Source organism: Brienomyrus brachyistius, chromosome 1 (assembly GCF_023856365.1).
Source record: "Brienomyrus brachyistius isolate T26 chromosome 1, BBRACH_0.4, whole genome shotgun sequence".
In the NCBI taxonomy this organism is placed as follows: Eukaryota; Metazoa; Chordata; class Actinopteri; order Osteoglossiformes; family Mormyridae; genus Brienomyrus; species Brienomyrus brachyistius.
In genome coordinates, this window is record NC_064533.1 from 13,191,535 (window position 1) to 13,207,651 (window position 16,117).

The window sequence follows — 16,117 nt, forward strand, 5'->3', positions numbered from 1 at the left end:
AGGGTGTACAGCATTTTTTTGGTCTTTTTTTTCATGTACTGGTATAGGTTCAGGTGTAAATGAGTGTGTGAATGGACTGAGCACCCTCTGATGGGGACACTCTGACCAGGTTATTCCCCCCCCAAAAATGCTCTGGACTCCTGTATAGAACAAGTGATTCTGAAGGGATGGATGGGTGGTTGGATGGATGGATGAATGAATGAATGAATACTGTATGTTCATGATTGTTTCTCTGAGTGTCTTTTCAGTTTTGCTTTTATTCTCGTCACGCAGGAGAAGGACAAAGGGACACGACTCGCGTACATCATGCCCACGATCCCGTCCCGAAGGATCACAACTGACATGGATGAGAAGGAGAACCGGTAGGGAGTGGGCATTTAGTAAGGGTGCATGGTAGGGCAAGTCGCCCCCTACTGTTATCCCTCCACTAGGTGGAAATCTGCAGTTGTAATTTTTTCATCTTGCTCCTTCCACTAGTGTTCTTAAAAGTGGAAAGAAACTGGCTTAATTTCTGGTTGATGGGATTTTGTGCTTATTTGCACACAAGATTAATGCCACATCAAAAACTGTTCCGCATGTCTTGGAATTAATAAATCTGCATTTATTTGATGTAGTCAGGTGACGAGTGACTCATCCGCCTTTAGCTCCTTTGTTCTGCTGGCTGTCCACAGCCTGAGTGGGGGGGGAGGGGGGGTCGTCCGCAAGACGGGAGAAGCTGGAGGCTGATATGTAGGCGTGAAGCCGACCGTGGCCTTTCTGTCCCAGGGACTCGGCGGCCAGCCTGGTGCGGAGCAGCTCGTACACCCGGAGGCGCTGGGACGACGACAGCAAGAGCAGCGAGACCAGCACCTTACCGAACAGGACCCCCAGCTATCAGCGCAGGTGTGAGGCCTTACCATGATTTCCCCTCCATGCAGCATCCATTTACCACACAGAACATAAAATGTAACACTCGTGAAAGGTTGAATAGCTATCTGTTATATGTACTGGTAAAGAATTATTATTTTTACTGCTGTCGTCTTCAAAACCCTGCTGAGAGCCCTATTATAATGCCTTGCATATGAACTGTTTTCTTTGTTTGATTTCGCATTTCTGACCTCCTTTTGGAGTTGGTAGCAGAGCTGAAGGATTCATCGGACTTGCTGTTTGTACACTGTTGTATAGCGCACACACTTTGCCACTCTTTTGGCCTGAGATGGCTGCCATACTCCTGAGCCACGCACATCCAGCCACACCGCTGGTTCTGCATGACCGTATGTCGCCTCATTTCTACTGTGCCGTGCAGGACAGCGGGCTCCCTAGTGACCCCTGGTGGCCGGGCATGACCGTCTGCAGGCCAGCTATAGTTGGCTTTGTGTGTTCCTGAGTGTGCTAATGTGGCTTTTATCCATGCATGCGCTTGTACCAGCCTGTCCCACACGCTGACCGTGACCCGCTCTAGCAGCGTGCGCGACGTCCCCACAAAGTCGTCGTCCGCCACCAACCTGGACCCTAACTCCTGTAACTCTAAGCCCTGGCAGCTGACGTCCTCGCTCTACCAGTCGTACAGCATTCCCAGAAGGTACCAGCCCCTCTGCACAGCCCGCCACTGCGTTTGTGTGTTGCTCCGCTTTCCGTGTCCTGAAGCTCGCCCGTTCCTATCGATACGGGTCTGCTTGGCATTTTCAGCGCTGTACTTGGTTAAATGGCTCTGTAAATGACTTTTAGCAAATTAAAATCTCCAAATGCCACATGTGCCAGCACCCCTATTAATGAGTTTTTTTTCCCCCTGATAACAGGTGTTTATAATGCAGTGAGAATATTGAATGTATGCGAGTGCTTAATTTTAAAATGAATAGTCTGAATAGTCGCTGGTAATTAGGCCGTTCTCTGGGGGGTGGGAGGTGGGGGGTCAGCGTGCTCCTCTCCATCCCCTCTTCCCTTGCCGACTGGCCCTCTTTCGTTACCCCAGCAGCTCCTTCGGAAGGAGACAGGACGACGGTGTGAGCTCCGGCATCTCCTCGCCAGCTACTACCACCTCCGTCACGTCGCCCACTGCGCCCCGGAACCAGGTCTCCGGCGTGGCCTCCCGCTCCAGCTCCTCCAGCAGGTGGGCTCCCGGGACGCCCGGGCGAGATGCATGGCTGCTTTGGGTCGGTCCCTTTACCTGTACATGTCCACCTCAGGTTCTGGTCAGAAGAGGGTGCAAATAAGGAAAAGGAGCCGGAAAAGGAGTCTGCAGCAGTCATCCCCACTATTGTGCACACAGCATCGGTCACCGCGGTGACCACCACCTCCACCACTGTCACTTCCTCCGACAGCAGGGAGAGACGCAGGTCTGTCACACCAGCAGCACCACCACCACCACCTCCTCCTCTTCCTCCCGCTTAGCTCGCCCCTGCTCCAGCCTACTTTAAACAATTTTATATAGGCCTGATTAACTGCATGCCAATGTTTTCGCGCCGTGACATTTGCTGCAGCACGAGTAGGTGGAGTTAACATTTTCTGATAACTGGGCCCACATTTCACCAGCAGCAAAGGTCACCTGCATCAAACACGAGATGTTTACTCCATTCTTTATAATTCAATTTAAAATTAAATGTTGTGTAGTGCATATCAGCTGTAATACAGAGAGGAGTGAACAGGTGACGTCAGCTCATACAAAAAAAAAACATCTAGATTGATTTAAAAGAATTCATGGTGGTCACTGGGGAATACCAAAGTTTATATGTATTCTCGAGATTTCCTGATGTGACTTAAAGGGCTATGTAAAGGGTGGATGGTTGTAATGTCAGTCAGGCTGTGAATCTATGCTTAACATCGACGTATAAACAATGCAACGTGAGCACATGGAACGCCCTCCATTTAAAAACGCATTTGTTCTGGGCTGGGAGCAGAGCTGCCAGTATTACAAATGGGTCTGTTTGCACGAGTATCCATTTGTGTGTGCTATTCGGGCTGGAGTGTTGGAACGGTTCCGCTCATGCACGGGAGATAGCAGAACCTCCAGCCGCTGTTGACGCATATCTCCTGTTCAGAGCATCTTGGGCCATCTACTCGGACATGCACATATAAGGAGTTCTAGTACGGTGGTAAGGTGGAGCTCTGGAACCTGTGTCAATGTCTCTAAACTGCCTCCCAGCCATCCTGCCAGCAGTTAGAGGGATTGGAGGGGGGTTGAAGCCATTCATGTTTTGACCAATGCGGGTGTCTTTCTGGACAGGTCATACCTCACCCCCGTCCGGGATGAAGAGTCAGAGTCTCAGAGGCGAGCACGCTCCAGGCAGGCGAGGCAGTCGAGGAGATCGACCCAGGCGAGTTCATCTCCTGCTCTCCTCCCCCTCCGAAACATGCCGTAAGGTCTGCTTACAGGGAGCAGGACGCAGTCAGCTGAGGAGATGCTAACGCACATGTCACCAAGGACTGAGACATCGCAGAGCTTGCAGGAAAATCAGCTGGAAAATGCGTACCTAAACCAATGTCTTGTTGTTTTAGCGTCTTTAAAATGACCATGCTAATGCTAAATGCGTTTCAATTGATAGTATTACTTAATTTAATCCAGTCGCATTGTGATGTTTCGTTCAAAGACAGACCGCATATATGATGCTGGTCTCATAAGATTACAATGCAGATAAAAAATTTCACTCGCCTATTGTGATGATGCAGGTGTAAACAACCCTACTACGCCCCCCAGTCATATAAAAGTATAGCACATGTTATGAACAGCATGTTACTGGTTTTCGTTTTTACCATACTGTACTTATCGTTATTTAAACTATAGAGTCTAGATATGCGGTATCCTGTACCATCTAGGTTTGCGGAAGTACACTCTGATGTTCACACGATGGGAGAATCAGCTAATGACGCATTTCTGAAAAACTCTTTCCCATCATTAAGTGATGCGTGACTGTAATTAAACCTGTGTAAGGGATTGACAGTTGGCATGGTTTACAGTGCTGCTGTGTGTTCGGAAAATGCCAAGTTCTTCCTGAAGATGGCGCTGCTTCACCAGAACACTGTTAAAAACCACCATCCCGCCTCAGCAGTCTGCCCAGCGCAGGTTTTTTGAGAGAGTCCCGCAGCCCGACTCACTCAAGCTGTAACTGCCGCCTCTGCAGGGTGTGACACTGACCGACCTCCAGGAGGCCGAGAAGACCATCGGCCGGAGTCGGCCCACGCGGACCCGTGAGGACGACAAGGAGGAGAAGCAGGACAAGGAAAAGCAGGAGGAGAAGAAGGAGCCGGAAACCAAAGAGGACGACTACCGGTGGAGGTACCGCAGTTTTGAGGAGGTCAGTACCCAGTGCTTCAGGGAGTTCATAGCCTTGCTGATATTGACTTCCCTGTAAAGGTACATGATGTGTGCTTCTCAGAAACCCATGTTCTCCTGTCATTTTAGCGCTACAGACCCTCCACTACCCCCAGCACCACCTCCGGCACCACCTCCAGTACCACCACGCACTCCACATCCTCCCTCAGTCGGCCCAACAGCCTAAGCGGCATCACCTCGTCTTACAGCCGTTCCACCAGAGAGGGCGCCAAAGGTCAGTTTAACAAATACAGAGATGGATTATCCTCCTGTGGACTCCGAGGTTTTCATTGGACCATCGTCTTATTGTTGCTTTCTTGAATTTCAAGTAATTTGCCAAATCAGTGCTGGCAGCTGGAATGGATGTCAGAGTGGGGAGGAGGGAAGATGCGAGATGAAAATGTGGTGGTGTTAATTTATTTTTCAAAGGTGATTCACATGTGGTGTGTGAGTGATGTACAGGTCATGATGTCATCACACTTGTGAGAATCATTACTAGCTGATTAATCCTCGTAGTTCTGTCAGACACGGCCAAGGCTGGAGTTTGCACAAGCCCCACCCATCGCGAGCCAGAATCTACGCCACCCCGCTTGCTTGTAACTTTTTGCCTGTGTCTTGCTAAACAGAGAGTGACAGGAAGGATGAGGAGAAGGAGGCAGAGGACAAGTCCCAGCCCAGGTCCGTACGGGATCGGCGGCGGCCGCGGGAGAAGAGGCGCCCCACGGGAATGCCTGTGAGCCCGGTATGATGCCTCCAGCCAATCAGAATCAGTAATTATTAAACTAACTACCTGAGAGAACTAAAAAAATGGTCTGGATTTCAAATTGAGGGTCAGATTTGAAGAGTTTTGACACACAGGGCTGCCTGATATCGGGAAAAAAAATCATGTCATGACATTTAAAATGTTTGCAGTTATAAAGCAAAAAAAGTTGAATTCACAAAAAAACTATAACCAAATGCAATGAATTTTTTATCTAGCAATAGGATCTGTCAGATTAGTTCATGGTGTTGCCAAGGGTTGTGACCACAGATCACTTTCTTTGGTTCAATATTATCTCTATGGAATCCAAAGTCTTTGCAAACAATGATAGAATAATTTCATGGTTACTTCTATGGGGATGGTATGAGGACAGCCCGCTAGCAGTTTTCAGGGCCCCGCTCTGATTGAATGGAGCTGTACTGCACGCTCTTTATGGACAGGCGACGAGTTTGTGGTGGAAGGGCGTCTAAGGGTCAGGGAATTTAGACAGGCGGTGAAGCCCCACGAAGCGGTGAACATGTGCAAGGCCACTCGTAATCAGCATCCAAGGCCGGCTGGATCGTGGGATGTTGACTGAACCTCACGGCTCTCCCCCATGTTTCAGAGCGACGAGAATGACCCGGAGCAGCAGTCCGATTCAGAGGATGGCAGCAGTCGCACGGAGCCCCAGGTATGAAGGCAGGGGAGACAACAGCGTGGCCAAAGCGACAGGCTGGCTCGCTCCTCAGGCCTGGGTCTCCTGTCTGCTTCTCTTGCTTGCCTACTTTGTTTGGTCCTGGTCAGCTTGATGCATCCCCTGCGGCTCGCACACTGAAGAGGGTCTTGTGTGATTCATGCTAAAGCGTTTTTTTTTCTTTTGGGTGAAGTTTTGTTCTGTTTCCTGCAATCATCTTCCCTTTGTTTCTGTTTTTAGTTTCTGTGTGCTTCCCTTTTTGTATTTTTCTTTTTAAACCATGAGCTGTTCTGTCCAATTAAATAACCCAAACATGGGTAGAACTGAAATAATTGGAGCGGCAGATTAGCCACACAGCTTTTCCGGACTCATCTGCCGTCCTTGGGTATGTTGGCCACGTAGCTCGCCGGATAAAGGGCTCCTCCATGCTCGTCGCTAGGCCCGGCACTAGTTGTTCTTCCAGAAAATTGGGATGCTTGTCAGGGCCACTCTGCACCGTAATTCCGGTATGAGACGAGATGTCCCTCTGGGCACAGCAGCTTGGGCATGTGAGGCTGTAGGGCCTGTGCGTGCCCAGCAAAGCCGGGGGTCCTTGTTGGCCAGAGACGGGCTCGTTTATCCATGGCATGGTGGCCTTGGGTTCCGGAGCCTATTGTTTGGCTCTGCTGCTTTGAGGCTTCATTCTTTAATTAGGTAACTTCGGCGCCCTGTAATGCAGCCTGAAATGGGTTTAGTTAAAAGAGAGCTGTCTCCCTCCCAGTGCCCAAAGGGGCTCTACCCTGTCTTTGGCTTGATGATAACCCCAACTGAACAGATGGGGGGGGGGCGTATTCTGCGCGGAGTGGGTCGAAAGCGGGCATTGTGCCTTTTGTCAGACTGCCGATCCATTTTAAAACCGGCCCGAGAGAGCCGAATTACGGCGGCTGAATAGGTGGGAGTCTCTCATTCCTGTTACCTTTTCAGGACATTTATCTGCTTTGCAATGTGCTGAGGCCTGACTGTGCTGCTGTCTATGGGCCTGAGTGAGCGCTTTGGCTGCTCCACTGCTCTGGCTGTGCTCCTTAATTAGAGCAGTCCTGCATAAAGGCCTCTAATCAGGCTGCTGTTTGTCTCACGAGGTGCCTTTGCGTCTCTGTCTTGTTGGCACTATGTCTTTGAGGGTCGTGGGACGGGTGAAAATATTCATTGGAGCCTCCCCAACTATAGCCTGTATGTAAATTTGGGCACATCCTGAGATCCGGGGGTGACTGTGGCCTGGGATCCCTGGTAGCTTTGCTGTTCATGTCTGGTTGCGCCTCTGCTGGTGCCATTGGAGTTAGTGATCTAATGAGTCAACACACAGCATTTGGTACCGCAGCTCCTGGTCCTGTGTTTTCTCACCCACTAATAAAGTATTTTTTTATTCTGAAAATGCAAAATTCACGAGGAGCTATTTCTCTTAGCTTTCCACAGAACGCCACCATGACCCACATCTTTATAAACTAAATGCATTTTTGCGCATTAATCTCTTGCCATGCAAAACATGTAGTTTCTGAGCTTATGTGCGTCACAGATTAGCTGAATCCGCAGAGACCGAGTGGTGATGATGAAGACGATGGTTCTGTAGCATTACCCGCATGCGCGTGGGTCCTCATGATTGTCCTTTCCAGCGAGATGTGCTCGCTCCGTTGCCACGGCGCTTTCCCGCTGTTGCGTCAGAGCCCCATACCAAGGGCTGGAGTAGCATCATGCCTCGGCAACTAACAGGGTACATCCCTCTGAAGGCGGCGTGATGGTTCTGCTATGCCGCTGCGTCTGTCACCGCTGTGTCCTTGCCTGGCCCATGTGACCCAGTATAACCCTGGGTGAACCTACGTCTAGATGTTGGCCATTTTCATAATGGATGTTTGGTTGTCTGGCAACAGATTGTTGTTTTAATCCTGTTAACCTGTGTAATCATCATCTAGTAACTGAATCTTTTTCTTTCTTTTTCAGAGTGATCGACTTTCAAGGTATGTATAACTGTCCAACCCCCCAATAACCCCCCCCCATGTAATCCCACTAAAAGGATTAGGCTGGGAGTGCTAGGAATAGTGGGACACGCTGAGGTTACTCTGGGGTGGGCTGTCTTACAGGAATGACTGTAATGTGATGAGCACGTCCTCGACTGACCGCTACGACCACCTCAACAGCCGGGGGGTCAGGCAGTCGTACTTGAACAGACTGGAGAAGGAGGACACCACAGACTACAAAAAGGTTGAGACCTCCCCTCTGCTCTTATGCTGTTGCGTGGGAAAGCCAGTATGGTTAATGACCTCTTTCGTAGGTTTGGGGGATTGTTTTGTTTGAGTTCTGCAAGCTTTAATCACCAATTGTACAAATCTTTGGGTCGATCTGTGATTCTGTGTGTTAGGACACTGTGTCCATGATTGGAAGGTTGCTTGTTGGCAGAGTGATGTGACTGTTGGGCCCTTGACCCCTAATTACTCCAGGGACCGGCTGACGCTGCTCTCTATTGTATGTCGCTTTGAATAACAGTGTCTCCCAAAGGGATGAATGTAAATGTAAGTAAGGTTTGCCTTGTTCCCCCTGAAAGCTGTACATCCAGATCCTAGCTGAAAACGAGAAGCTGAAAGCACAGCTACGTGACACGAACCTGGAGCTGGCAAACTTGAAGCTACAGCTGGAAAAGGCAACGCAGGTCAGTACTGGATCATTTGTCTTTTTAATAACCATTTATCTAGCTCGCTACGTGCATCAGTCATTCTGATGTAGAGCCAGAAAGTACAACCTGGATAGGGGCCATTGTTCCTAGCAGGATGTTTAGTATTTATGGATTGGGGGGGAGGGGAATTGGGAGGAAATAGAACTAACCTCCACCTCAAAGACCTGCTGCATATCTCCTTTGCTAGGACTTATCCATGGTTCAAGTTTACTTTATTGTCATCAGCAGCTTCATACATGTACAAAGAGTGATGAAACAATGTTTCTCCATGGCTCCAGTGCAACATATAGTACATTTAACATTACAGTAACAGGGCGTGCAAGGTGTAAACTGGCAGCAAATAGTGCAGAGATAATAAATGAGTAGTGCAGTCACAATTTAGAGGTAGATTGTATATGCTGTTTAGAGGAATTTGAAGACGGTCAGTCCAGATATTAGTGTGTGTTCTGATGGCTTGTGGTATGCAGCTATTGCACAGCCTGGTAGAAGCGGACCAAAAGCGTCGATACCGGTTTCTGGACAGTAGGAGGGAGAAGTCTCCATGTAGTGGGTGGGGAGGGTTCTTTACAGTGTTTACAGCTCTGTTGTGGCTATGTGACTTATACGTGCATGTTCCCATTTGGCGTGGACTCAGTGACTGGGACTCATTACGCTTCGGTGTGTTCTGGTGCCCCGGGAAGCACCGACCTTTAACATTCGTGTGTGTGTGTTTGTGTTCATTTCAGAGGCAGGAGCGCTTCGCTGAGCGGTCACAGCTGGAGATGGAGAGGAGGGTAAGGACGCCTGGGACGATGCGGGGCTTGTGTAATCGATAGGACTCTGCAATGATGTGCCAGTGATGTGCCAGCATCATTCAATGATTTATAATGGTTGAACACAAGCATCGCATTATTATGCCTTCAACCAGTCAGATACAGTCTTACTGTTTGGTAACAGATTGATTTATGTCTGAAGGTGTCAAGCAAGGCCGTATTTCAACTGGGTGGTATGGTCTAATCCTGCTGTGTGCCATTGTATGCTTCTGGCTTTTGAGTCACAAGCAGACTAGCTGTTTTTGGGATTGCCCACAGCTAAAGCCACAAGCTCCTTTTTGCGTGTGTAGATGAGATTTTCACCAGTGGAAGTGCTGGCGTGTGCGTGCGTGCGTGCGTGCGCGCGTGCGTGCATGTGTGTGTGTGTGTGTGTGTGTGCGTGCGCTTCCAGGCAGAGGTGTGATCGCCCACGCTGAGTGTTCATGCATGTACGTGTGTGTGTGACGCATCACATGCCCCTCACGGATCATCTTGCTCCTCCAGTATCGTGCATGCTTCATGTTTGTATATTTGCAGTAGATCAAGATGGTTCCTTTGATTGGCCCTGCTAGGATGCCCAGTAATCTGCGCAGCTGTTAAACTGTATCTGCTATATTTCTTAGTGTGTCCAGTGGCTACTTGTCATGCCATTGTTAATCACTCTAGATCTGTGTGTAAGCAGTCTCCAGTGGTGTACGAGTGTGTCCACATTTGCCTTAAGGTTAAAATGCACAGCGATTTCTTGTCATAAGTGAAAGTTCACATAGAATGAGTACAAAATTGCTGCATACATCGCTTTATATGGCGAATGCATACTTGCATATTTGTTATTGGTATCCTTGTGAGAGACCCCAAGTTTCCCAATAGTTGCTACATGTGTAATTTTGTTTTATTGGGCAGTTCAGTTGATTGGCTGGTGAAAACCATTGGTGCAAACGGAGAGCTGACACACATTTAGCTTCTGTGCTTGATACCCATGTGGTTTTGCTGCTGTCGCCACCTTCCTCTCGTTCTGTGTCACAATGCACCTGGCATGGTTTTCCCAGCCTCCTGCACAAGTCGGGCTTGTCCCTCTGTCGTTGGAGACCGGCCGCTGTCATTATATGACTCTGTGCCCTGAAAGACGCACAGGTGACCCTCAGCCTGCTGTGCGCTAGATTCCAGGGTGGCTCGGGGACAGAACGTGACCGATGCAGGTGATGTCCTTTATGCTCGTGAGCTGATGCTAAACTGCCGTTAACTTCCACACTCTGTCCCTCACAGGAGAAAAGGGCTCTAGAAAGAAAGATCTCTGACATGGAAGAAGAGCTGAAGGTACTTCCCTGTTTACAAACTTGCTTTGGATGAATCTTCCCTCCTTATACTCCCACCGCCCCCCTGCCCCAGATAAGCCCTCGGCTGCTTGTGTCATGGTGTTTTTATACAGGATTTATGATTCCTGTTGCTGGTTTGTAAACTGATTGGATTCAATCAGAATATGTGTATCTGATGGTGCCTTAAGAAGGTGAAAGGTATAAAACTGTCCCAGTTAACAGACTCTGTAATGGTTAGTAATCTCATCTCTCCCCTTTTTAGCAGCCTGTTGGCGTAGCTTGGAGAGGAGGCCACCACTTCGCCTCTCCCAGCCACGCGTCGGTGTGATTAGCCTTCCTGTATCTTTTCCGTGGACTTTTAGTATGTACAGGTTTAATAGGTGACATCCCGCTTGGGTTTAGACCGTATACCACTGGATCCATTTAGCTGTAGTGGTCTGTCTCCACGGTTACACCATCTTCTACACCCCCGCGGTTTCACAAACCAGGATTGTCACACGATCTGCGTGTTGCATGGGATCCCCTCCTGGCCTCCAGAATAAGTGTGTGACTGATGAACGCTGGCACTCGGTGTCATTCTGCACGCATACTGCGAGCGGTCTCTGGGGAAGGGGGGAGGGTCCCAGGGGTAGCCCCCGTCCATGTGTGCCTCTCATCCTGTCTGATCCCCTGGATATCCATCTCAGACATGTTGTCCTGCAGGCTCACTCTTCAGCTTCCAGATGGGCTGTGTCTGTCCATTTCCTAACTGTCTCTTTTTTTTTTTCTTCCTCTTTTGTCCTCATTCCTGCACCCTGGATTTTTCATTCATCGCCCCCTCTTTTGTTCTGGGTTTTTTTCCCTCCTTTTATTTTACTTTTCTTTCTTGTTCTTTTGTGGTTTCTCTGCAGAACCTCCAGCAGGTAAAGCAGGTTCAGGCTCTGCGGAAGCTTAACGAGCAGCTTGTGGCTGAAAACAGGGCGCTGGCGCGTGTGGTGGCCAGGCTCACAGAGTCCTGTAGCCAGCCGTGCGTGGCGAACTTGTAGCCACGCCCCCTCCCCATTCTCCATTCTCACTCTGCCCGCCCGTGCACATAGACAGGCAGGTGCCGGCTCTCATGCTAGTGTTTGCACCCCATAGGACGGCAAACCTATTAGTTGTTGCTGCTCTCTGTCCTTTCCTCTGTGTGCCCTCTGGAAGCATTGACTCTTGTTTATGTTTTGTGGTTTGCGATCACTCCCTCTCTCTGTTTTTTCTTTCTTGGCATGGTTAAGAATTGCATACCAATCCATATTACCTCCATTATTTTTTGACTTTATGTGGATTTACCAAGTGTTTGGGTTGCTTCTGGGAGTTTTACTTGTACAGAAATGTTCTGAGGGCAGAAGAAAAAATGATCATCTGATTGGTCCCACCTCCTCTAGCTGCTTGAACCCAAATCCTCTACAATCTGATTGGTTATCTCACTGAACCAATCGTTTTTTTCTTCTGCCCTCAGAACACGTACAACTCCCATGAGCACCTGGATTGGTGGCGTATGTGACAGCCTCATTTCATTAGTGTCCACATGATGCTAGCAATTGTGGTCAAGCCGAACCTTCCCTGGCTCTCATCTGATGTCAGGCCCTCATGCCAAAACTGAATTCATATGAACGACATGAAGAAAGGGGTCTCATACCAACTCCTACTCCATTCTAACAAGCATTATCATGTGACCTTAATGAAGTCATGGCTTGGGTAACGGTCTGTAATACTACTATATGTGCTAGACCACATGATGATGTGGTACAATTGTGGGATCTCAAGAGGGTTCTGTGTTAGTCGGGTCGTGTATCGCAGGAACGTGCCAGTCCTGCAGCAGGTGATCCTCCGTACCATCAGGAGCAATCTCGCCACCTGTGCCTTGTAATTTACGCACAATGCCATAGCCACGTTTCACTGGCCGTTTGTATGGTGCTCATTAATCTCTTGAGATCCTTCATGCATCCTCTCTTTAATTTACTGAAACTTCTCACAATCTGAGGACTTGTTTGCTAGGTGTGCAGTGCGGTTTTTTTTAATGCTGTGGTTCTTTGTCAGCAGTTTTGACACCTTATAAGCATTTGGCGTTTGTGGTGTGTTTGATTAACTTCAGTCATTTTATCACCCTAAACCAGTGTTTTCCAACCTGGGCATCGGGGACATGCAGACAGTCAGAATCTTTGCTCCCTCCCAGCTCCCTGTAGGGAAGAAAAATGTAGACTTTCTTGCAGTGAGCCAAGAGGGAGCAAAAATGTAGACCGTCTGTGGGTCGCAGAGGACTGAATGGGAAACGCTGCCCTAAACATCACTTGCTTACTTTATAATGACCCCTGCTAATACATATCTGTATCTCTTGCTTGTACATGTATCATTTTCTCCCTGGTAACTTTAGGCACCTTGTTAAAATGTGGACACCTCCAGCCATTTTGTCTCTTTGTTACACTGCATCTCCAGCTCACCTGACTCAGCTGATACTGGGCTTGGGTTTGATTTAATTCAGTCTTTATGATTGTGCGATACGGCACTTGGCTCTGTTTAGAGAGGGTGCAGACGAGTTAGCTCTCTGAGACAGTGGTGCATGTGGGTAGGCAAAGTCTCACACATTCCAGTCGTCCCTGGTTGCACATATGTCAGCTCCCACAAATGCTGAGCCGTCCCCTGAAGACATGGGGTGCTTCACATTCCTAATATTACACTGAATTCTGCAAACCTGCAGGTCATCTGGACGTGCTATTTACTCTAATAAATGCCTGACTGTATTCGTAATCTCTTTATCCCAACGGTGTTGCTTTAAGTACATAATGTTCAAATTCGCAGAAGACCAGTAAAAGTTGGTCATGTTGCAGACTTGAGTGTCACACACGTTAAAGGGAAACCAGCCTTTGAAAGGGTATTACTCTGGGTAAAATGGCATTACGGTAGTGTTTAGCTGTAACTCTTTGCCTTGGGTGTGTGAGTGTTTTGAGCAGAGCTCTTCCCCTGTAGATTTGATTGTTCTGCATGCATGTGTGTGGTTTGTGGAAGCTCTCAGTCTTGATATTACAGCGATGCCCGTCACAGGCCGTAGGTGAGACCGCGCCCGAACGGCAACCTCGCCATGCCTGCCTGGACATGGCTGACGCCTCTCTCTCTCCATTTCAGACGCTGCCAGACCTGAAAGCAGACAACCAGAGACTAAAGGACGAGAATGGAGCACTGATCAGAGTAATTAGCAAACTTTCCAAGTAGACTGGCTTCCCCACCTGGGCGGCAGCAGGTGGCAGTGGCATGTGTTCAGATACCAATGGTGACTGCCATCGCCCACGGGAGTGATTCATCCTACCCCTCGTCGGTCCTATTACCCCAGTGACCAGCCAGGTTCTTTTACTGCGCCCTGCCTCTGCCATCGAGTCGATGGAGTTTACAAGGCGAAAGTGAGACATTACGGATGAGTGAGGATGGGGGGCAACAACAAAGCCACCACCTTGCCCTGGAACAACGTCGCAGGTGGGGAAGCCTAGGGGGGGGGGGGAATTATTTAACCATTAAGCCTTAGTTGTACATAAACACTTGCATCGAGCTCTCAGATGTCACAGAACAGTTACTCAACACCTGATGTTTGTGCCACAAGCTTCCCCCTTGTTTTTGTTCTCAGAAGTGTCGTGTGTCGTGCTGTTTTTCCACCAATCCTATCTGTTGTTTTCCTGATGCCCCGCCCCTTCAGAGGCTCTGTCACTCAGCAGAAGTCCTCGCAGATTCCCAGAATCCCTTCCCACCCTGATATGGTTTTTTTTTAATGACACACTCACATGCACTCAAATGTTTTTGCACCTGGATTCTTCCACCTTAATTTCACTTTATTTGAGAAGGAAATGTCAAGTCTTTCAAGATGGAACATGGTGGAATTCAAGCTTTCACTCTATGTGCAATATGCATTTATTTCTTGCAAAAATGCTTTAATGAATCCACTGAAAGTACAATTTCCACAACTCCCTTTCCTGCATCGCTGATCCTTTTAAGTTTGTAGTGTAATTATTTTTTTTTTTGGATCATAGTCTGTTTCACGTCATTTTAGCAGGTACTGAGTGATGCTGTATGTGTGAACTGTTTGATACCAGCACATGACATGTGTTTTGGATCCCCAGGGCATCCTGTCTGTTACTGTTGAGAAACACAAACTCCAGAGGACAAAGTGCGTGTTAAACCATTCTTTTATAGTCTGACGTCATTGAATTAAGATCCAGTCTCCTGTAGAGACTGTTTACGCTATTCAATGTTTTTTTTTTTTTTTTCCCCTTTTAAAAAGTGTTCACAGTAGTTGTGAAATACGATCGCTTCACTACATTTCACACATTGTCTACAGTGTCTTTGGACGAGTTCTCTTTTTAAGCTTTAGTATTAGCCCAAAGTATTGACTAAATGGTAGGGATTTCTAAGCCAGTCCTCATGCAGTGTCTGTATGCAATGCCATTGTCATGTGATGTCTTGTTCACCACGGAGAACACAACCACTATGTCAAATAAAGACCATGCATCGAAATGCATTTTATTTGACGCATTTAAATGGCCTTTTTGTTTTTTTTTTTTTTTTGAAACCCTGTTTGTAATTGGCGTTGCGCTCTGACTGGTTGCAATTTTCCCCACCTCTTGACCCCCCCCCTCTTTTTAAACTTGTGTAAAAAAAAAAAATATATATATATATATATATATATATGTGTGACTTCATATTGGTGCACTGTGCTGTGACTACCAACCACTGAAGAGTTCATTAAAAAGTCAGTTGTACATTGTGAACTTGGGTATTGCATCATTTCACGGGAGTAAGGTAAGTGTTTTTAGTGTCTCTCTCCAGCCTGGGGCTTGTCATTTAGGGCGGGGGGGGGGGGGGTGCATTTTCCATCCATCGGACTTCTTGTATAAACGGTATCATCCTTGCAGAGAGAGTCGTTATATTTCCTTGGCACAATCAGCCCATTGCAAGCACACCTACCTGTACAGTCTTGTGCTAAAGTGAATATGACTCGGGAAGTAAATTGTTGGGCCTCAAGGGGGACCTATTACTCGGACGAGAATAACTTGCTGCACGTCTGTTAGCTGGGTGCACTTGCTGATTTGGATCAATTCTTGGATTTTAGAGTCTTATATTTCTTTAATAAAAATATAATGGAGGAAGTGGTTGCAGCATTTTATTAGTACAGGGAGGAACTTGTAAAAGGATGCTGAAGTTTTGAACTTTTGAGAAACGTATTTTGACATACAAATAAAGTGACACTGTGTCTCTTCCTGTATTAAGGATATTTTTCAGTTTCCATCACTCTGTCCATCCGCTTGGCATCAGTTTAAGTCTTTAGGCCTTTATTTTTGTTACCGTGCAGTTCTATTTCAATTGGATGTACCATGCCTGTTTATAACGTCACTTACGTATTCTGCCACTAGATGGCATACTCCATGTCTTAGATGCTTTCTCTTTCTTTTAGCTGAACATCAATTCTGTCCCCTTTCACTGCCTGTTGTTAATCTCTAGAGGTCAATGGGTTTCAGAGCAGTCCCTGACAGTTCAGGGAATGTAGTACATTTCAGAGCTCGGATGCAATCTTTTGTCCCAGAGAG

The 16,117-nt window shown here is 47.8% G+C and overlaps 1 protein-coding gene across 7 annotated transcripts in view; it reads left to right on the forward strand.

Annotated features, from left to right (window-relative positions):
• ppp1r12a (protein phosphatase 1, regulatory subunit 12A) overlaps positions 1–15,071 on the forward strand; it is a 43,087-nt gene extending 28,016 nt beyond the window's left edge. For 2 of the 7 annotated variants that reach the window (XM_049005845.1, XM_049005839.1), the window contains 17 exons: positions 274–362; positions 766–882; positions 1,409–1,561; positions 1,952–2,089; positions 2,166–2,315; positions 3,203–3,293; positions 4,098–4,271; positions 4,379–4,523; positions 4,915–5,030; positions 5,653–5,718; positions 7,696–7,712; positions 7,836–7,956; positions 8,297–8,401; positions 9,151–9,198; positions 10,480–10,530; positions 11,420–11,609; positions 13,671–15,071. In XM_049005845.1, coding sequence (XP_048861802.1) covers positions 274–362; positions 766–882; positions 1,409–1,561; positions 1,952–2,089; positions 2,166–2,315; positions 3,203–3,293; positions 4,098–4,271; positions 4,379–4,523; positions 4,915–5,030; positions 5,653–5,718; positions 7,696–7,712; positions 7,836–7,956; positions 8,297–8,401; positions 9,151–9,198; positions 10,480–10,530; positions 11,420–11,554 — 1,716 coding nt within the window. In that variant the 3' untranslated portion in view covers positions 11,555–11,609; positions 13,671–15,071. Of the gene's footprint in view, positions 1–273; positions 363–765; positions 883–1,408; positions 1,562–1,951; positions 2,090–2,165; positions 2,316–3,202; positions 3,294–4,097; positions 4,272–4,378; positions 4,524–4,914; positions 5,031–5,652; positions 5,719–7,695; positions 7,713–7,835; positions 7,957–8,296; positions 8,402–9,150; positions 9,199–9,379; positions 9,411–10,479; positions 10,531–11,419; positions 11,610–13,670 lie in introns of those variants that run through there. The other 5 variants (XM_049005840.1, XM_049005842.1, XM_049005843.1 and 2 more) reach the window with 5 other exon arrangements.
• Positions 15,072–16,117: the final 1,046 nt, after the last annotated feature.